The 22,964-nt window shown below is 33.0% G+C and overlaps 2 protein-coding genes across 2 annotated transcripts; both read left to right on the top strand.

Annotated features, from left to right (window-relative positions):
* The first annotated feature begins 8,549 nt into the window (after positions 1 to 8,549).
* LOC106366950 (E3 ubiquitin-protein ligase PUB23-like) lies at positions 8,550 to 10,452 on the top strand. Its single transcript, XM_013806631.3, has one exon. It carries the CDS (start codon positions 8,865 to 8,867, stop codon positions 10,101 to 10,103), a length of 1,239 nt encoding a protein of 412 aa, XP_013662085.1. The 5' UTR covers positions 8,550 to 8,864; the 3' UTR covers positions 10,104 to 10,452.
* A 2,370-nt stretch (positions 10,453 to 12,822) lies between these two features.
* Positions 12,823 to 16,242, top strand: LOC106366951 (elongation factor 2-like). Its single transcript, XM_013806632.3, has 4 exons — positions 12,823 to 13,027; positions 13,310 to 13,348; positions 13,439 to 13,526; positions 13,611 to 16,242. Exons 2-4 carry the CDS (start codon positions 13,346 to 13,348, stop codon positions 16,049 to 16,051), a joined length of 2,532 nt encoding a protein of 843 aa, XP_013662086.2. The 5' UTR covers positions 12,823 to 13,027; positions 13,310 to 13,345; the 3' UTR covers positions 16,052 to 16,242.
* The last annotated feature ends 6,722 nt before the right edge of the window (positions 16,243 to 22,964 follow it).

Raw genomic sequence — 22,964 nt, 5'->3', positions numbered from 1 at the left:
TATATCTCTCTTTTTTTTTAACAGACAGAAAATCACATAATAGATCTAAGCTGCATGTTTGACCCAACAATAAAAAAAAACTAAATGTATTAATTCACCAATCAGAAAAATGTATGCAGAGTTGGAACTTTGAATCTTTATTTTTAAGAAGTGGATATGTGTTGGAGACATATTCAAATGAAATTATACAAATATATACTTCAATTACGAAAAAACAAATTCAGAATTTATACTGTAATTAGTTCATTAATTATAAATATTAAAATGTTAAAATCCAAATAATTGTTACATGTACCACCGTTATTTTTATTTTTCCTAATTTCAAAAGCTCAAAAAAAAGATTTTACGAATTGTTGAAAGTTAGTTTAGATTTTTTTTTTTTTGACAACCGTTAGTTTACGAATTGTTGAAAGTTAGTTTAGATTATTAACATCAAATATAATAAGAGAATTATTAATTAAGATGACAACATTGATAAAATGTGTTCTAAATTGTTCTTTTAACATATGTAAAAAAGGAATTCTTTCAAATATTTTATCAAAAAATTGAAAAATATTTCTGCTCTTCTAACTCATCCACACTATGAACCATGCATTCAAATGAGAGCAACAAGTTTATCCCATGCTTGAGTATCAAAATCTCGCACTCGTGAACTTTGTCTATCTAGAAACGTGAGGCACATGGAGCATACGAAATGGGTTGCAACGATTGAAAATTTGAGCCCAATTCATCATGCCAGATGAATAAAAATTACAATATAAAGAATATCTCAAACGACCCGTTTAAAAAACAAACACACAACAACGTTTAGCTATTCAGTGATCACAAACATTACTTCATTGAAGAATTTTTCCAACATCACCGCTTTGTTGAGGCCCAATTTAATGACTTCTACAACGTCATACAACAACTTTGTAAAAGTTGAGATCAATTTGAACTTTAAGCTTTTCCTCCTGTATACAGACTGTACCGCCGATTAAACCAGCTGTGACCAGACTGGTCATGGCCCTCATGGTGCTTATTTACGGATAATTAACGGACTTTAATCCCCACGCCACGATGTTGCATATCCTACCATTATTTCACTTTTACGGTTTTACCACATAGTTTTAGCATCTACATATTATGATGTAATGCAGATTTCAAATACATATACAGGATGAAATACTAGGAGATGTTTCATAAAAATCTCAAAAAAACTTTATACTAGGAGATGTTTCATAAAGGAAGAAATTCTAAAACTATATTTTAAATTGCTACAAGATCTGTAGATGCATTTTATCTAGCAATTGCAACTGTTAGTCGTAAAGTAAGATTATATTATTGATTAAAATTTCTTACAGAGTGTTGTCAAATAAATTAGTGAATTAGCTGGCATGAATATATAATATTATACTTTGTTATTCTAAGACAGTTTCATACACGCAGACACATTCCTGCTACGTTTTTATTTCTGAACAATCATTCATGCTATATTGTTTTTTTTTTTCATGCTATATTATTTATGTATTTTAAACCGTGTTATTTTGCGTAAGGTGTGGCATAAGCTGTTGAAGTTCCATGCTATTTATTTGATTCCAGCCGTAAAATGATACATTTTGTCCCCGTATATGTATATTTGATTGATCTTCTACATAGACGATTGTTGCTTTATACAACTTCATCCCAATAAGAATGATCATTTCATAATCCCCTAATGTGTTATAACTGTATGATTTTATCATCTAATCATACACTTATTTATTTTGCTAAAGCATTGTAAGCTCCTGTCAGAAACTCAATCATACAACACGACCTTTCATGATCTGCCCATATTATATTTTTAAGCCCTACATATCTAGTATAGTGGTTGCTCTCGTAAAATTAAACATTGTCCATATTATTAGACTTTGACACCTAAATAGACAGCCGTTTACAATTATATCATGATGCGCTTCACAGAATTGTCAAAGTAAGTATGAAATCAAGAAAAACGGTTTAGTGAGATGGCAATATTCAAATTTTGAAGATTGTAGAAGAAGTTGAACATTAACTATCTATGAGATATAAGTTTATATGGGTCCAATGGACCGCTAATGGCACTTAATTAGGTCTTGTCGGTAACTAACGAGGAAACAATCAAAGGAAACCAACATTTTCTAAATTAGAAGTAAAGGTCACCCATAAGTTATAACTGCAACCATGGAAATGGTAAACGACGTTAGAATAGCCTATGACACGCCAATCTCTGTTGTTACCCATAACTAACTGCCAACTCCAGTGGATATCCTTAGATTTTGCTTCTTATGATGTTTCCATTAAAGTAGTATGCAACGCCAATCACTGTTGTTGTTGTTTCACCTGCTGTAACTACGCAGTCTACACTCACTCCAGAATCTACATGCGTAGTGGCAGAACCAGCAATCCCTATGACTAGTGTAAGAGAGTTCAATTCTACTACTGGGTTAAACAACAAAAATACTCCCGTGTTGGGTTCTCCTCATGGTAACATTTTCTACTCCCTTTCTTTTGGATTCATTGATTAATGCAATTGAAGGGATTGGTTTTGGTAAAAAATTTACCATTTTAGATATAGAGTTTTCAGAGTTTGAGATCTGGATGATCCTTCTAAAAAACTCATGAAAATTAAATAATAAAACCTACACAAAAATTCCAAAAGATGCAATAGAACATGGTAGAAGAATGAATAAATAGAAGCTGTGACGGATGTGGAGGTTGCAGCTCTTCATCTTAAATGACTTTATAAATTTTCAAGATCTTCCTTTTGCATTTGTGATGATCTTGGCCTGAGCGTCGGTTCAACCTCATCCCACCCCACTATCAAATTCCACAGATGAAAAATTTCTACCATTTTCATGTATTCGCTTTATATATATGTTTTCTTAACTGTAAGATTTACATCAGTCGTAAAGTAAATTGTCTTCTTACTTTTGATTTGATATCAATTTTTAAAACCAAAAAGTTCAAATTGGAGAGCTGGATCAAATTAAAGACATTAACGTCAAATATGTAAAACTTCACCAAAATTCCTATATTTTAAATGACAAGGTACTAACGAATGTGTAACGGTTACTATTTCTTTGCTACGAGGCCACAAAAAAAAAAAAAAGAAGGGACATTTGCTAAAACTAACCCAAATATTCAAGTCAAATGTAAAAGTATACCCCACTTTCAGTCAAATGCAAAACCAACCTAAAGGAGTAATGAAAGTACTATTTAACCCTTATGACCAAACAAAAAACAGAAATGTATTTTACGTTTCTATCCTTTGCAAGTCTACATGTAATAAAAGAAGTCTACATATATATAGACTTCCTACGAAGTCTACATATATATAGACTTCCTACGAAGTCTACTTTATAGACTTGTTTTGTAGTCTACACTCTAATTTGATCTAATAATTTAATTTTGAAAATGTATAAAAATAATTATTGTGATATTTTTAACTAATCATCAATATAATGGATAATATGAAGTAAATAAATTAAAATTTCATATAATCGAACAATTTTGAAGAATATATACTAATTTAGTTATCATGTGTTAGACTATGTTCATAGTTTAGAAACAAAAGGTTCTAACATGTTATGTCTTTTAGTAGTTGATTTCATAGGGTTAGATTTTAGATTTTGTTTTTTTTTTGTTTTATTAGCTTAAATCTGCATACTAATTTTTAGTAGTTTATATTTTGTATAAATGAGACTTTTGATTATCAAGCAAAACATTTAGGGTTTGAGATTTGTGGTTTAGGGTTTCGTAGACCTACAATAAAGTCTATTTATCTGAAGACGTCTTTTTCAGTCTATATTTTTCAATTTGTTTTACAAAAAATTATTATATTTAAACTAAGTTAAGTTCCTTACGAATAAAAAAGTGAAATCATATACTATAACTATTAAAAAATAAAGAAATAAATTTAATAAATCATATATTAAAATTACTAAAATAATAAAGAATAAATAACAATAATTAAATTATTATAGTAGACTTCCAAAAAGGACTACTATGTTATAGTAAGATCTACTCCAAAATTTTAATTTTAGTAGACTTCAAACGAAGTCTACAGTATCGTAAATTTTAACCTAGTTACATTTGTGTCTCCCTATATAAACAAAATTTATACAATCTCTCTCTAAAGTGGCTGCACAAGTTTTTAAAACTCTCTCCCTTCTCTCTAAAACTTTCTCTCTTCTCTCTAAAATTCTCTCAATTGTTTCCAAATCTCTCTCATTATCTTCTTTCTCTCTAAAATTTTCTCAAGTCTTTCTCACAATATTATCTTGTCATTTTAGATATTATGATTCATGGTTTTCATCTTCTCCTTTAAAAAATGTAAGTTTTAGATCTATAGATTTTAAATGTGTATTTTTATGTTTATTTCTCACAATATTATCTTTTTTTGGTAGGTATTATCACTCATGGATTTCATCATCTCCTCTAAAAATGTAAGTTTTAGATTAATAGATTTTAAATATGTATTTATATGTTTATATTCAAATAAATTTATAGATCAAGCTCTCTACATTAATTTGCTACTAGTTTACCTTATAAATTCTATTATGAAAAGTATTTTCAGATTTAAAATTATTTTCACATTTCAAAATATATAGATTTTTTCAGATCTGAAAATTATCAGACAGTGTAGACTTCTAAAGAAGTTTACTAAAGCTTGCAGACTTCATATGAAGTTTACTAAACCACAAAGTTTAAGCATACTTCATTGGAAGTCTACAAAAATATGACTTTAATTTTTTTTCTATGTTTTTTAATATTTTTATCTTATTTTGCAGGTATTTTCTTCCATAGTTGTTCTCTTCTCCTCCTAGAAATGTAAGGTTTACATCTATAGATTTAAAATATGTGTTCTAGTATTTATATTCAAATAAAGTTACATATTAAAATTCATATTAATATGTCTTTAATTTATAACTATTTTGTCTACTAAATAATATTTTTAAAAGTTTTTTAGATTTAAACTTATTTCATATTTTTAGTGTATTTATTTTTCAGATCTATTTTTTTTTATAGAGTAGACTTCATTTGAAATCTACTTAAAACTTACGGCTGGTAGACTTCAAACGAAGTCTACTAGCCTTGACTTTTAAGCATATTTCATTAGAAGTTACTCAAATATGATTTTAATTTTTATCTTATTTTTCATAATTTTATTTTATTTTGCAGGTATTCTCTTCCAATGTTTTCAAATCATCTTCCCAAAAATGTAAGCTTTCCATATATTCATTATAAGATATTTTGTGTTTATAATGAACTAAATTTATAGATTCATACATTATCTTTTTGCTTTGTTACAAGGATGACAAAAAACTATTTTTGAAATATTTTCCAGAACAAAGTATTTTCAAATTTTCTAAATGCACACTTTTAGATATGAAAATTTTCCATTAGTGTAGACTTCAACTAAAGTCTACTAAACAATAACTTTACGTAGACTTAATAAAAGGTCTACTAAAATATGATTTCAGTTTTTATCTTATGTTTTTCTCATAACTCTATCTTATTTTGCAGGTACTTTTTCCAAGACTTTATTTGAAGCATCAAGATTATGAAAAATCAAACATACTCAATAATACTTTTTAATATATTGCTTTGTAATAACTTTCATAATAAAATATTAATTTTTAAATAATTTTTTAATGCATAATCTATAAACATTGTATTCATTTTTAGTTGTTTTCACTTGTATGATATTATTAATTTTTTGTTAGATATCAATTTTTCACAAGATCTAACCAACCAAACAAGTAAAACCACCATAAGCTAAAATAAAAACTAACATACATGTGAGAAGAAGAAAATCTATACAAAATTTTCCCAAAATTTTTCAAGAATAACACTAATCAAAACAATTTGCAATAAGTATCAAGTGTATAATTATAACACATTAAATTGTGAAATTCATCCAAGACCATTAAAATTTTACTAACATACACTGTAAAATAATTAAATCATGAAAAAATATGATGAATAATACACAAATACACTTTTAATAGAATTTACGACGTAGACTTCAACTGCAGTCTACATTTGTAGATTTACAAAAACGTCTACACTTATTATCTAAAATATAGTCAATCCAAAAAAATTTAGTGTATTTGGCGCAGGCTTGATACACAAAGGCGTACAAAGTGTGTCTTAGATAACTCGATCAAGTTCCGTACTTGTCGATTATTCGTGACTGGCATAAGAGGAGTATTTTCCTATTCAGAGTCATTTGTTTTAAATGATGTTTGGTAAGGAATAGGTTAGCACAATCTTCTCAATTTTGTTGTCCAGATCATAATCTTCTTGTGTCATTTCAAGAAGTTTACCATGTGTACAGCCATCATGCACAAGGAACATTCTTCAACCTTTCCGATTCTTCATCCTTTTCGAATATTTTGTCACCCAAAATATCTTTGACCCATGCTTCACACTCGCTCTAAGTTTCCAACCACATCCTTGAACACGATACTTAGCCACATACAGAGTTTTCGTTGTCTTATATGCTGAGAATGTAAATTTATATTCCACAGTCACCGACTTCAGCTTTAAAACAAGTTCAACCTTATTAGCAAAACTATAAACGAAGACTTACAAATACGTCTACAATTATTAGCTAACAACATTGTCAAATTAAATGAATTATACCTTCATAATTATTAAAAAAATTCTTTTCAAAATCACTCAAACCCATTAGGATTAACTAACACACACTGTCAAACAAAAAAACTAGAAAAATTTAATGAATAATACACAAATTCACATTTTTATAGATTTTTCTATGCAGACTTAATATTCAGTCTCTGAAGATGTAGACGTTCTTTTCAGTTTACAGACGTAGACTGTCAAATAGGTCTACTCTTTGGGTTGGTTTTTGCAATTGACCATTTTACGGGTTGCTTTCTATAGTTGAATAAAAGTTGTGATTTTGTACATGTAGACTTTCATTTCAGTCTACAATTTAAAAAGGTTACTTTTTGCAATTGACCAGAATTCATCCAAGATTTGACTTTCAGAACTAGACTTCATATGCAGTCTACATGTTTGAATTTTTTTGAAAGAGGTTAGTTTTGCAATTGACCAAGTTTGACTTCAAATCAGTAGATTGAAATGAACGTCTACGGGTGTGTAGACTTCTTGTGAAGTCTACTCTCAAATCCGACAGGTTGGTTTTGCATTTGACCAAAATAAAAAAGTAGACTTTATACGCAGTCTACATTTTTTTTTTAAGATAAGAAGACTGCATATGAAGTCTACAATTTAATAAATTTTTTATTGCTTTTTAAACTTTTTGGTCAAACACAAAACTAACCTATTCCACGAAGTCAAAGTTTTGGTCAAATGCAAAACTGACCTTTTATAGACTTCGGTGGCAGTCTACATTTTGTAGACTTCCGTTGAAGTCTATTTTGAAAAGTCAAAAGTTCGGTCAAATGAAAAACTAACCTCTTTTAGGTAGACGTCTTAGTAAGTCTACCGAAAATTTTATTTTTGTTGTCAAAGGTAAAGACGGAGACTACTGGGGAAGTCTGCGTTAGAAAAAAAAATTGTCTGGTCAATTGCAAAACTAACCCGTGCGTTGACAAATAGACTGCATCGTAAGTCTCTACGGAGGCGTAGACATACAAAACAGTCTACCGTCGCGACACAGATCTGAAAAAGAACGAAAACCATGTAAATAGTTACCTTTTTCATGTGTAAAGCTCGTTTCCAACCTTTTCAACCGTCCAAACTCCAAATATGAGCAAAAAAAAGCATCTTTAACGATTCACTAATGAAGAAACTCGAAAATATGAAGTTTATGATTATGAAAATGATAGTTATGAGAGTTTTTTAGATGGAAATGTAGAAGAGATGAGAAGAAATGTAGTTTTTTGGGTTAGAATGAGAAAAAAAGTGGTTGAAAATTGAATTCTAGAGTTTTAGAGCTCAAAAATGGTGGTTCATGGTGGTTGAAAAAATTGATGATGATGGCATTTTTGTAAATAAGATGAAATTGTTAGGGTGTATTTGGTTTTTTGTTAATTTCGAAATTAATAAAAAAAATAAATAAAATGGCAATTTTGTGAATAATTCAAAAATATAAGGATAATATGGAAATTTTATTGATGAATAGTATGGACAAAAAAAAAGGGTTGGTTTTGGGTTTGACTTGAAAATATGGGTTGGTTTTGAAAAACACCCAAAAAAGAATCATATTTAACATTCATTTAAAAAGAAAAAGAAGAATCAGTGGTCAAATGGGATGGCAAAAAATTATGTAAAACTAAAAACTTAAAAAGATAGGAAGAACAATCAATTATGGCATGTGATTAATAAAAAGATCCCAGACACAAAACAGACACTGTTCTCTTCACCACCGTCACGACCCAATGAATCTTTACTTCATTGTCTTACTCTTATCCGTTTGGTTACAACTCCCCTCTGAAAAGTCAAACCACTCATACGTCTCACGTGTTTATTAAAACTATTATTTTCGTACACCACCCAACTCAAACGTAAAAGAAAGTCAAATCTATGTTCCTCGTCCGTTCCATAACAAAATAATACTAATAAACTTACATAGGGGCAGGTTTTTTCTTGTTTTGGCATATATAGGGACAGCTTTACAAAGAGTATATGTATTTTCCGTGTTTTGACTTTTTAATAATTGTGAAATTCAACCATTTCATTTATATTTAAAGCCCCCAAGCTCCTCTCTCTCTTTTTATTCAAACCAATTCACATCTTCCCAAGACCCAACTACTACAACTTGTAGCAAGAAAAATATACTATAGTTTTTGTCTTGCTTCCTCAGATTCTTTGTTCAATATAACTCATCTTGGTTCTCGTCAAAAATTCACAACCTCCTTATTACTAGTTCCATGGATGAAGAGATCGAGATTCCTCCTTTCTTTCTTTGCCCAATCTCTCTAGAGATCATGAAAGATCCGGTGATAGTCTCTACGGGAATAACCTACGATAGAGACAGCATCGAGAAATGGCTCTTTTCAGGTAAGAAGAACTCGTGTCCGGTCACAAAACAAGACATAACCGACGCAGATCTCACCCCAAACCACACTCTTCGACGTCTCATCCAATCTTGGTGCACTTTAAACGCATCCTACGGCGTGGAGAGGTTCCCGACCCCGAGACCTCCGATATGTAAATCTGAGATCGAAAAGCTCATAAAAGATTCAGCCTCTTCTCATCAAAACCAGGTCAAGTGTCTCAAAAGACTACGTCAGATAGTGTCGGAGAACAAGACCAACAAGAGGTGCTTGGAGGCAGCAGGAGTACCGGAGTTCTTGGCCACCATCGTAAGCAACAACGAGTCAGAGAACGTGTTTGACTCTTCGATGAGTTTGACCGACGAAGCCCTCAGCTTACTATACCATCTTGAGACTTCAGAGACAGTTCTCAAGAACCTTTTAAACAACAAGAAAGGTAGAGATATTGTTAGCTCGTTGATAAAGATCATGCAGCGAGGGATGTACGAATCTAGAGCCTACGCAACTTTGCTTCTCAAGAACATTCTTGAAGTAGCGGAACCAATGCATATTATGAATTTGAAGCCATCGGTTTTCACTGAGGTCGTCCAGATCTTGGACGACCGGATCTCGAACAAGGCGACAAAAGCTGCTTTGCATATATTGGTGAACATATGCCCATGGGGAAGGAACAGACACAAGGCCGTGGAAGCTGGAGCGATCTCTATGATGATTGAGCTTCTCATGGACGAGAGCTTCTCATCAGATAGGAGAGGTCCAGAGATGGCGATGGTGGTTCTTGATCTGTTGTGTCAGTGTGCGGAAGGACGAGCCGAGTTCTTGAACCACGGAGCAGCTATAGCAGTGGTGTGCAAGAAGATACTGAGGATTTCGCAGACGGCGAGCGATAGAGCTGTTAGGGTTTTGTTATCGGTGGGAAGGTTCTGCGCGACGCCGAGTTTGCTGCACGAGATGTTACAGCTGGGGGTCGTATCGAAGCTGTGTCTTGTGCTTCAGGTTAACTGTGGAAGCAAGACTAAAGAGAAGGCAAAGGAGTTGCTTAAGTTGCACGCTAGAGTTTGGAAGGACTCGCCTTGTCTCCCAAGAAACATGATTCTTGCATATCCCTCGTGATGAAACCAAGAAAACAACGTAAACGAGTCGGATTCTCAATGAGTGCAAACGCTTATATGAGAGTTGCTCTTCGTAATTTGTTGAAAAGACTTCTGGTTTATTCCTATAATTATCCAACCATTTTAGTTTTCTATACGTTTGATGTTCAAGATGTAGATAATAGGGGAACTTGTTCATCAAATTATTATTTCTTAGAAAGAAAAAAACTGCTCTTTATCAAAAAAGAAAAAAACTGCAAGATATGAATGAATCACATTTTACATGGCTGTTCTCTCTTGTTTAATATTTTGAAACGCGTCTGTTCGTTGTATGTTTTTCTTTTGAGTAATATCTTTTTCCATTATATTAAGTTTTCGACTACAATAATTTTCGTATGAATAAGTATGATGCATATATCAGTTCAATAATATATATATATATATATTAGTTTAGTAACATTCAACTTTAGATCACATTGATACAATGTTAAATTGATCAATTAATCTAACAGACCCGCGTTTGAAATTGCAAAAACTGTATATATAGATTTAAGCAATAAGCACATGGTGTTGATACAAGAATTAATACAATAAGAAATCTTACTTGGGTATTACAAGAATCTTTTTTTATATAAATCAAATCACATCTGGTTGAATTTAGTTCTTACAATTATTTTAATGCATTTACAAGGAGGTTGTGCCCTTGCATCGAATCTAATATAATTACGAAAAATCTCTTAGTTGTAAGAACAATGACCAAAGTTATGATTGACCAGCTAAATTAGAGACTTGTAATTACTTAAGGACGCAAGTCGAGAGTGAAGACAAATCTGTAGATGTGAAAATATAGAATACTACACAAATAGCCACCCAAAAAGAAAATAAATATAAAGAAATTGACACCGAATATAATAAGGAGCAAGGCTAGTGTTGAACCATACCACCCACACATCTAATGAGAAGTTATTAGGATGTAATTCTTATCGGAATATAAGAAACCGTCTTTTAATTTTTAACTAAAAAAGCTAAGAACTGATTCTTAAATAAAATATTTAAAAATCAATTTTTAACGTTTTTTAATTAAAAATTAAAAGACAGTTTTTTATATTGCGCTAAGAACTCCACCTTAAGAATCCCCATCAATCATCCTCTCTAAGCCATCTCACATAAAAATAGTTATAAAGTGAAAATATTCCGGTTGGTGTGATCACTTTTTATTTTAACAAAAATCAGAACCAGTCATATATTGCGAGCAGCTCACAAAATCTAGATGCTTTAATTTAAAATTTACAAAAGTGGGTCCAGACTGGACCACATCTTGTAGCTGTGAACAAAATACAGAGAAATTCATAAATAATACAAACAAAAGTCTTCAACTTGATAAATAAAACAGTTGTGTTTGTGCTGTTTCTCTCAACCATCTCAAATACCTTCCTATCTTATGTCCTTCTCTCTTGTTATGGTTGCTCTTGTTACGTTATTATTATTTATGATAGTTTGCTGGTTGGTAGCGTTTTTCTTAGTTGGAATTACTTTGACGTACTATAATTTTAATCCAAAAAGCGAGTAAAATTGTATAGAAAGATTTGATTATGCACCGTAATGAAGTCTTTCTCAAGCCTAACATGAGAAATGCTATGAATCGGAGCATTATGTTTTACTTATTTCTAATTCGTAAATGTATCAGGTTTTGAGGTCTATCTTTAGGTCTTTTGTTTTCTAATATTTGTTCACAAAATTAACAAGATAAAAGGGTACATCCGTCGACCTTATTGTCGTTTACGCTAGTTTGTTAGGGTTTATGAATTCATCGTTGTTCACTTGCGATTTTCATAATAAAATCATAAACGAACGATACTGTTTTCGAAAGTGTTGTGGTCCCATAACACATTCAAAGATAGATAATGCGGGGTTCGAACCTTACCCTATTGTCTTTGAATTTAAATGCGCCATATAAAATCCATTCAATGCATCTTTTTTGGAGAAAATAAATTCATTCAATACATAAGCATGGAGTAGTCTAGCGTTCTTCCCTTTCCGTGGGACTTGGACTCTTGGAGTAGTAATTGCGACAACCAAACTTATTGTTATACTGACGTATACTCCCGTGAAAATACTTTTCGTATGTATACAGTTTGGTAAATGAGGAGAATCCACATATTTAATTATTTATATCCTTTAATTATATAATATCCATTCCTTAATGTTTTGATCCAATAGTATTTTAGGTGCATACATATACACGGGCCCTTGTATATTTGTCTGTGCATGCAATATCTATGCATACATATATGATATATCATAAATCTGTGGACCGGACGTGAACGACCAAACAACTTTGACGCCGCAAATGAAGACTACATTCTATCCGCTCGTCGTATCGTATGAGGTGACTGCAAAGTATGGTTTAAACTTAAAAACTATATGAATCCCAAGTGATTTTAAAATTGATAAATATAAAAGGACGTAACATAGACACGTAAAGCACCCACTCTACGACTATGGTTAACTTTGACCGGCTCACTGTTATTCTCTCCACTTTTTATAATTTTGTTTATTCAACTTATGATTTTGACAAAATAGCCAACCTAAGTAATTTCTTAGCCAACCAATAACTTGCAGATAAAACTTAAAAGCGTTTCTGTCAGTCTGTGTCCATATAGATTTACGGCCACATAATTGTCAACAAGCTAAGCTCTGCAGATTGTGACAATGACAAACATAGTTGGACATCACATAGCTAACATAGATCTAACAAATTCCATAAAATTTCAAAACGAAATATTCCACGAACAATTGGGCCAAAATAGTATTGGGCCAACGAGGCTCACGAGAAAACAGAGCTAAAACCCTAGAAGAGATTAGGAAAGTACATATCGAACGCCTCCTCTCACTTCCAAGCTCCTCTCTCTCTCTCTCTTCCCCAATCCCTTCTCTCTCTCCAAGGTTCGTCCGTATTGAATCTCCATAGTTTTGATGTTTAGATGACCATTACTGTTTGTTTATCAATCCCTTGACTCGTTCTTGTTAGATCTGTTCGTAGAAACGTTTAAATACCATTTGATTGTTAGCTGTTCTTCTATTTGTACTTTTGAGTAAAAGTTTGGATAAATAATGCAAATATGATAGAAGAAAACACATTGTTTAAATAAAAGTTTTAATTTTGGTATTTAAATGTATTTTCATTTCAGTTTTTCCTAATTCTTAATATCGTTTCTGTGATTGCAGAGATATCGTAGGTGAAGAATATAAGAGTTAGTCAAAATGGTAAAAAGCCTTATTCTTTTACTTTGTCTTGTTGTTGTTGTTGTTGATTCTAAAGCTTAAAAACTTTTTTATTTTTAATGGAACTTGTAGGTGAAGTTTACATCCGATGAGCTTCGTCGGATCATGGATTACAAACACAACATCCGTAACATGTCCGTTATTGCTCATGTCGACCATGGTACTTACTGTCTTTTACTATTTTTTTTCAAGATTATTTTTTTTTTCTCTTTTCTCTTATGCTTTTGTGATTGATTGACAACAGGTAAATCCACCCTCACTGACTCCTTGGTTGCTGCGGCTGGTATCATTGCTCAAGAAGTTGCTGGTGATGTCCGTATGACTGATACACGTGCCGATGAGGCTGAACGTGGTATCACTATCAAGTCCACGGGTATCTCTCTCTACTACGAGATGACTGATGCTTCCTTGAAGAGCTTCACTGGTGCCAGAGATGGGAACGAGTACCTTATCAACCTCATCGACTCTCCTGGCCACGTTGACTTCTCCTCTGAGGTCACCGCTGCGCTCCGCATCACTGATGGTGCCCTTGTTGTCGTCGACTGTATCGAGGGTGTCTGTGTTCAGACGGAGACTGTGCTGCGTCAGGCTCTTGGTGAGAGGATTAGGCCCGTGCTGACTGTGAACAAGATGGACAGGTGTTTCCTTGAGCTTCAGGTTGATGGTGAGGAGGCTTACCAGACGTTCCAGAGGGTTATTGAGAATGCTAATGTCATCATGGCGACGTATGAGGATCCTCTCCTTGGTGATGTTCAGGTTTACCCTGAGAAGGGAACTGTTGCCTTCTCTGCTGGTCTCCACGGATGGGCTTTCACTCTGACCAACTTTGCCAAGATGTATGCTTCCAAGTTCGGTGTTGATGAGACTAAGATGATGGAGAGGCTGTGGGGTGAGAATTTCTTTGACCCTGCCACTAGGAAATGGAGCAGCAAAAACACTGGGTCCGCTACCTGCAAGCGTGGGTTTGTGCAGTTCTGTTATGAGCCCATCAAGCAGATCATTGCCACTTGCATGAATGACCAGAAGGATAAGTTGTGGCCTATGTTGCAGAAGCTTGGAGTCCAGATGAAGTCTGACGAGAAGGAGCTTATGGGTAAACCTTTGATGAAGCGTGTCATGCAGACTTGGCTCCCTGCGAGTACTGCTTTGCTTGAGATGATGATCTTTCACCTTCCATCTCCCCACACTGCACAGAGGTACCGTGTTGAGAACCTGTATGAAGGTCCTCTCGATGACCAGTATGCCACTGCCATCAGAAACTGTGATCCTAATGGCCCTCTCATGCTCTATGTCTCTAAGATGATTCCTGCTTCAGACAAGGGAAGATTCTTTGCTTTTGGTCGTGTATTCTCTGGTAAGGTGTCCACTGGTATGAAAGTCAGAATCATGGGTCCCAACTTTGTTCCTGGTGAGAAGAAAGATCTTTACGTCAAGAGTGTTCAGAGGACTGTCATCTGGATGGGCAAGAGGCAAGAGACTGTTGAGGATGTTCCCTGTGGTAACACCGTTGCTATGGTTGGTCTTGATCAGTTCATCACCAAGAATGCTACGCTGACGAATGAGAAAGAAGTTGATGCTCATCCTATCCGTGCTATGAAGTTTTCTGTGTCCCCTGTTGTACGTGTTGCTGTCCAGTGCAAGGTCGCTTCTGATCTTCCCAAGCTTGTTGAGGGACTTAAGAGGCTGGCCAAGTCTGACCCTATGGTTGTGTGCACAATGGAGGAGTCAGGTGAGCACATTGTTGCTGGTGCTGGAGAACTCCATCTTGAGATTTGCTTGAAGGATCTTCAGGATGATTTCATGGGTGGTGCGGAGATTGTCAAGTCTGACCCTGTTGTCTCATTCCGTGAGACTGTTTTGGAGCGATCTGTGCGTACTGTGATGAGCAAGTCCCCAAACAAGCACAACCGTCTGTACATGGAGGCTAGGCCCTTGGAGGATGGTCTTGCGGAGGCAATAGATGACGGCCGTATTGGTCCAAGAGATGATCCCAAGATACGTTCCAAGATATTGGCTGAGGAGTTTGGTTGGGACAAGGATCTTGCAAAGAAGATATGGGCGTTTGGACCAGAAACCACAGGGCCCAACATGGTTGTTGACATGTGTAAGGGAGTTCAATACCTGAATGAAATCAAGGACTCTGTTGTTGCTGGGTTCCAGTGGGCTTCCAAGGAAGGTCCTCTTTGTGATGAGAACATGAGAGGAATCTGCTTTGAGGTTTGCGATGTTGTGCTCCACTCTGATGCTATCCACAGAGGTGGTGGTCAGGTTATCCCAACAGCGAGGAGGGTTATTTACGCGTCACAGCTCACTGCCAAGCCCAGACTGTTGGAACCGGTTTACATGGTGGAGATCCAAGCACCAGAAGGAGCTCTTGGAGGAATCTACAGCGTGCTGAATCAGAAGCGTGGACACGTCTTTGAGGAGATGCAGAGGCCAGGGACACCTCTGTATAATATCAAGGCGTACCTGCCAGTTGTCGAGTCATTTGGATTCTCAAGTCAGCTTAGAGCAGCAACCTCAGGACAGGCTTTCCCTCAGTGTGTGTTTGATCACTGGGAGATGATGTCATCTGACCCTTTGGAGACAGGATCGCAAGCTTCAACGCTGGTGGCTGACATCAGGAAGAGGAAGGGTATGAAGGAACAGATGACTCCTTTGTCTGATTTTGAAGACAAACTTTAAGTGTCAACAAGACTACTCACTATGGCCACCCTTTTCTCTCTATCTCTACCGTATTTTGTTAACTCTGTTTTGGTGTTATGAAACGACTGAATTTTTCGCTTTTGAAGTTGAGAAAACTGGTTTATTCTCTATGTGTGGTCCCATGTATTTTACTCTTTGCATTCTCTCTTATTGGAACATTGTTATATGCTGTTGTGCATTGCAAGCAATAAGATGCTAGTCTCCAAGCCAAACCATTAGGTTGAAGCTTTGCAGGTGTAGGGAAGATGAGGTTTTGTTAGGTCAGATTTTGAATCCCTTTATTGCGGTCTTTGAAGTTAAGACAACTAAAAACTTATGACACAGAGACCGTCTTTCGTTTTTTAAAGATCCTTTGGTTTATGTTCTAGTTCTTGTCTCAGATAAAGACACAAGAAAATTCTTATCCTCTTGGAAGTAGCCTTCTTCTCTTCAGCTTCTTGATACTCTTCAATTATATGAAGAAGCTCTTCAACTGCACGAACAGAGATTAGTGCATTAAGATCTTCTCCTTATTTTTGTGATATATATTAAAAAGCTCCAGCGTCTGGACAAACCCCTTCTCTTGATTAACAATTTCAGATTCATTGTGCTATTAATGCCCATGAACATATGTCATCATCAAGCTCTTTGAGTGAAATCAGAGAAAGGGTTACTGAAAATCAGAAGGAAACCCACGAGGGAAGTTCTCGAATGAAGATGTGCTAGAAATTTCAGATTAAGAAAAATTAGGAAAGAGTCACCTAAACAACTCTGAAATTTTTAAAAAATTCCTACCAAATCACATAAATTTCTATTTTTATTTTTAATTTTTTTACTGAACCCCCTTAAATAATTTCAAAATCACCTTAAACTCACCAAAACTAAAACATTCCAAAATCTTCTATAACTCTTCTTTCAATAATTTCCTAAATGCAAACTCTCATAAAATCCATATCACAAATTTTTCTTACTAAATATTGTTTTCAATTAAATAACAGTGGATTTGATACAATTTTTATAAACGATTGATTAAATAACAGAATATTGTAAGTGAATTTCAATGATTTCACACAAATTACATATTGAATAACACTTGATTTTGAAAGAGCTTTTGAAATCATTGATTGAACAACAAAAGATTTTAACAAAACTCCAAAATCTCCTAAAACCCTTACTTTAATACATTGTCTTACAAATTAGAATTTAGATTTGAGGTGAAAGATTTTGGATGTGGAGTTTAGAAAATGAAAAAAAAATTCGAAGAAAGTAAAAATGTTTGAATTAAAAAACATATTATCTTAAAATAATGGTTTATTATTTTATTTATTTAAATAATTATTTATATTTATATATATAAAGTAAAGGTAAAATGATCTTTTATTTTTCTTAATGAAACTTTTTTGATCATTTTTCTCTTTGTGTGACTTTCCAGTGAAAAATATTATTTTTTTTTTTAATTTTGAGAGAACTACGTAATAAGAGAGAACTACTTAATATAATAAACAAGGATAAATCAAAAAAATTATAAAATTTAGTTAAGTAAATTTAAATATCTTTAAGTAAAATATTAATATCTCAAAATTTGAATTTAATAATTACAGAATTTCTATTTACTTATTTGCACTGCCATGTATTTATAAAGAAAAATGATATTGTATATTTAATTTGGAAAAAGTTATAAAATATTAGTCGAATTTAATATAATTACATATGAGTCATCCATGTCTTTAGAATACAATTACATATGAAAATAAAATATTTCAACTAATATATTTTTAAATTCTAAATGCAAGATCATATATTTAAGTTCTTAAATATAAGTTAAACTAATAAGTAATCGTCATTCAAAAAATATAAATACAAATATAAATTAACACTAAATTCTAGATGCAAGATCATATTTTTAAGCAACCAATAAAAATATAAAAATCATAATTTTAGTTTACTATTTTTAAAAATGTTAAAATTACCAAAATTGATTATTTGAATACAAAATGGAATTCAATATCCAGATTTTTAATTTGTTATTTATAAAAATGTTAATATTACAATATTTCAAAATAATATATAATTCAATATCAAATAAGATAAATTTACAAAAATAAATTATAATTAATATAAATTATAATTCAATAATTCATTTACTATTATTTTAATGCATTTACAAGGAGGTGCTCTTGTATCGAAGCTAATGAGAATTAGCTGGTTGGTAACGTTTTTATTAGTTGGAATTACTTTGACGTACTATCATTTTAGTGGAAAGAGCGAGTAAAATTGTATAGAAAGATTTGATATGCACCTAGGGCCGGTCCTGGGCCAAGTCTAGTGAAACATTCGTCTCATGTTCCCAAAATTTTTGAAAATTTTTATATGTAAATAGATCTCAAAATTTGTAAAAAAAAAAAAATTAAATCCCCAAATTTTTAGAATCTTTACTAAATAGTTGAGGGTCCCCAAATTTTCAGGACAGACAATGCACTGTAAGGAAGTCTTTCTCAAACCTAACATGAGAAATGCCATGAATGTAAGCATTATAATGTTTTACTTATATCCTTTTTTTTTTGAACAACAGTTGAATTATATAAGATAAAGGGTTCAGTACAAGATAGAACAATCACATAACAGAGCATTCTTCGCCAACGAATCAGCTCGAGAGTTACATAATCTTGAGACATGCGAAAAGAAGATGAAATCAAAAGGTGCAGATAGGAACTCGATGTCCTTGAGAACTCCATAGAGCTCCATAGGAAATGTATTCGAGTTGATAGCTCGGATGAGCTCTAAGGAGTCGGATTTTATCCAGACGTTTGGTGAAGAGAGGTGTGAAGCCGCCAGGAGCAATCCCTTGATCGCCAAAGCTTCCGCCATGAGTGGTGATGACACAGAAAGAGAGCGGGCTTGACCCGTATGAACCTGGTCATTTCTTGAATCAGAAAGAACCCAAGCAAGACCCGCCATTTTCGTCGCCTGTATCCAGGAGGCGTCGGAGTTGCAGGTAAGCAGTGGTCGGGGGAGCATCGGAGGCATGACCAAGCCTGCTGTTGTTGAAGTCTTTGGGGCGTTTGCTAGTTGAGCTGAGGACCACTCACGAGCAGAGGAGATGGCGACAGTCATCACCTTATGTGCGGGGATAGCTCTGTTCTCAAAAGTAAGGAGGTTTCTTGCCTTCCAGATACCCCACAGAACCCATGAAACGATGTCGGTAGTCAGTCCTGATATTTTGTATTCTGATATTTTTCTCAAAATTAACAATATAAAAGGGTACGTCGGCCACATTGTTTACGCTACTTTGTAAGGGTTTATGAATTCATCGTTGTTCTTTTTTTTTTTTTTGAATAAAGAAAATATTAGACGAATGATATTGTTTCCGAAAGTGTTGATGGTCCCATAACACATTCAAAGATAGATAATGTGGGGTTCGAACCTTACCCTATTGTCTTTGCAGTTAAATGCGCCATATAAAATTCATTCAATACATGATTTTCAATTTATACGCAAGTATGTAGTAGTCTAGCGTTCTTGCCTTTCCGTGGGACTTGGAGTAGTAATTGCGACAACCAAACTTATTGATTTGTTATACTCCCGTGAAAATACTTTTCGTATGTTTACAGTTTGGTAGATGATGAGAATCCACATATTTAATTATTTATATAATTTATTATATAATGTTTTGATCCAATTGTATTTTAGGTGCATAAATATACACGGGCTCTTGTATATTTGTTTGTGCATGCAATATCTATGCATACATATATCATAAATCTGTGGACCCGACGTGAACGACCGAGCAACTTTGGCGCCGCAAATGAAGACGATTCTATTCGCTCGTCGTATCGAAGGTGATTTCACTGCAACATAGACACGTAAAGCACCCACTCTACGACTATGGTTTTAACCTTTGACCGGCTCACTATTATTTTCTCCACCTTTTATAATTTATTTATTCAAAAAAAAAACTTTTGATTTTGACAAAATTGCCAAAACTAATCAATTTCTTAGCCAACCAATAACATGCTGAAATACTTAAAGCGTTTTTGTCAGTCTGTGTCCATATAGATTTACGGCCACATAATTGTCAACGAGCTAAGATCTGCTGGTTGTGACATTGACAGACATAGTTGGACATATATATGTGGCTAGAAATTGGAACGGGATAATGGTAATCGACTTGAAAATGCAATCAATTCCATAGTCATTATATTCATACATTTCAGTGATCGATAAGACTTTTTAACTATCATCAACATTTCAATATATAAAGAACCTGTGTATTCATACATTTCATGATTACTTGCTCAGAAAATCCCCGCTTGGTAAATATTTCTTCTAGTAATAGAAGATTTTTTTTTTTAAAAGTAGTATTACCAGACCTTAGGTCTATAATCTCCCCAAGTCCAGAGTCAGTCTTTAGATATCTAATTTATTACTACATCTATTCCTAAAAGATTTATGTTTTAGAATTTTCATATTTTTTTAATAAAACATATTATTTAGCTATAAATGCATAGTTTTTTGTAATTTTATATTTCCTATATTTTTAAACCAATAAAATTTTAAGAAATGCAATTAATGTTTTTGAACTTTACACTTTCTCATTATTAGTTGACAAAAATTACATTGAAAATATAAAAATATGTATTTTTTTTAAACAAAAATTTTCTCTAGAATATGAATCTTTTAGGAACGGATGGAGTAAAACATACTCCTACTTTTTATCTACTTAAAAGTGTTATCACTTAAATTTAGACATATTCACAACTCATTTGAAATAAATATATCCCTTATAATTAGGTAATAACTATAATTAGGTTATACAATATATATATCGAGTTTATGCCATCTATCAGTCTGTGATGTGGCAAGTGCTGAGGATGACGTGGAAGCATTAGAGCAAGGGGAAGATTCTAGATGGGCGAGAGGCTTTGCCGTTAGATCTCTGAAACATGAAGAAGATGAAGTATAAAAGGAGAGCTTGAGTGATGTTTAGGATCATGCTTGATGTTGTAATTGGTTAGACGTATGAGTCTAGACCTGATCGTATGAGATCGATGATTCAAGATGCACTCACATGAGAGTGTAGACTGAGTCAGGCCTCAAGCTATCTTGTAATCGTTCTTGTTTATCAATAAAGAGTGTGTTGTGTTGAGTATCGATCTTCATAAGGGAACCAGACAGAGTTGTATTAAAGGTTCTATAGAGATAAACGAACAAAAAAAATTGATACTAAAAAAACAAGAAACACAACTGCCTCGTTAATATCTTTTGTGTTGTGAAATCTTTCCATTCTGCAACGTTTTTATGTGTATGGGAGAGCTAGCTTTTGAGTGTGAGTTAGGTCCATTACTAATATGGTATCAGAGTCCATGGTAAAGCCCAGTATATGATTTCTTACATAAACAGTTTCCTACCTATGTAGCATGTACAAGTGGCCCATATTGCTGTGGTGTGTCCGAGATGTTGGGCTTGGGTTGTTTCCACTGGACCGTTTCCCACCCACATCTCGAAAGGGGTTATTAACATCCCACATCGTGAGATTGTAGTATCCTTGGGCAATATATATGTGTATGGGCAATCCTCCATATTTATAGTCCCCATATAAAACCACATTAGATAACCATATATATATGATTTACTTTTAGACCTAATCAAAAAGAGTAGTTAGTTTTCACAAGCTAGAGAGACAAAGATGCCAACTATATAGATATCAATGTGTCAGTAGTATATGTCTTTTTACTACTTATTACTCCCTCTGTTTTTAAAAGATGCATATTCTAGATTTTTCACATATATTAAGAAAACTCATTAAATATGCATTGTTTTTTGTGAATAACAATTTTCCATAACTTTAAGCCAATAGAACTTCAATAAACACCATTAATTTTTTTGAAACTTACAATTTTTCATAAAATCATACATTGAAAAAGTAAAAAATGTATCTTTTTAAAACAAATTTTTTTTCCAGAACATACATTTTTTAGGAACGGAGGGAGTAATATTTTTTGGCATAAAAAAATCTCTAAAAATTCTATTTGCAATTTATTTTAGTAATTAATTAATTAAAATTCTGATTATCATTAAAATATAAATTAAAATTAAATCAGTTTTGATTTAAAAATAAAAATTAAAATCACATAAAATATTTATAAAAAATTAAAAATCACATAAAATATTTAATTATATTTTATCTAATATATTAAAACAGAAATCACAACTTTGATTCATGTGTGATTTTTAAAAAAATGGACCATCACTAGAAATCAGTTATTATTTATTCATTACTAATAATATGCCTTACTATATCACTCCAAATATTCCCATCCACGCCTAATAATACGGTTCGGTTAACAAACATATATTTGCTTCCTTATTCAATTAAATATGTGAAATCAATGTTGGTAATATAAACCATTATCAAACCAGTCCTTAGACAAATACATTACGGTATAGTTCCAATTCTGAACCGGTTACTATAATTTAATTCATTCTGTTTTCACCTGGAATGAACCATAAAACCTCTGTTTTAGTTTCTTGTAGTCACTTACGTCATCATATATATATGATCAACTGATGACCCACCTCGATTATTTGAAGCATTTCACCTGAAAAGAACCATCAAATCAGTCGGCTTTAGTTTATAATCGCTTCTTAGACATTATGTACATATATGATCAACTGATAATCAACCTCCAGAATTTAAAACCCATAATATATGATATATGACTAGATTTTAGTGGGGACGCACTTTGATGATAGTTCAATATCAATAACATTTAATATATTTTATTAAATTTTACGTAACTTAATTATAGTATTTTTAAATATCTTTATTTTTATTTAAAATACTAACAGATATTTTAAAGACATATCTAATAAAATCTTTCAAATATCTTTTGGAATCTTTTTAAAATATATT

Source organism: Brassica napus, chromosome A4 (genome assembly GCF_020379485.1).
Source record: "Brassica napus cultivar Da-Ae chromosome A4, Da-Ae, whole genome shotgun sequence".
NCBI classification, from domain to species: domain Eukaryota; kingdom Viridiplantae; phylum Streptophyta; class Magnoliopsida; order Brassicales; family Brassicaceae; genus Brassica; species Brassica napus.
Note: the sequence above shows the minus strand (reverse complement) of the source record. Positions and strands in the feature narration are given on the sequence as shown.

Excerpts from the sequence above, each read along its gene's own strand:
- LOC106366951 (XM_013806632.3), top strand. Across the intron at positions 13,527-13,610 it reads TATTGCTCATGTCGACCATG|GTAAATCCACCCTCACTGAC; the intron begins GTACTTACTGTC and ends GATTGACAACAG.
- LOC106366950 (XM_013806631.3), top strand. The coding sequence starts at position 8,865 with ATGGATGAAGAGATCGAGATTCCTCCTTTCTTTCTTTGCCCAATCTCT.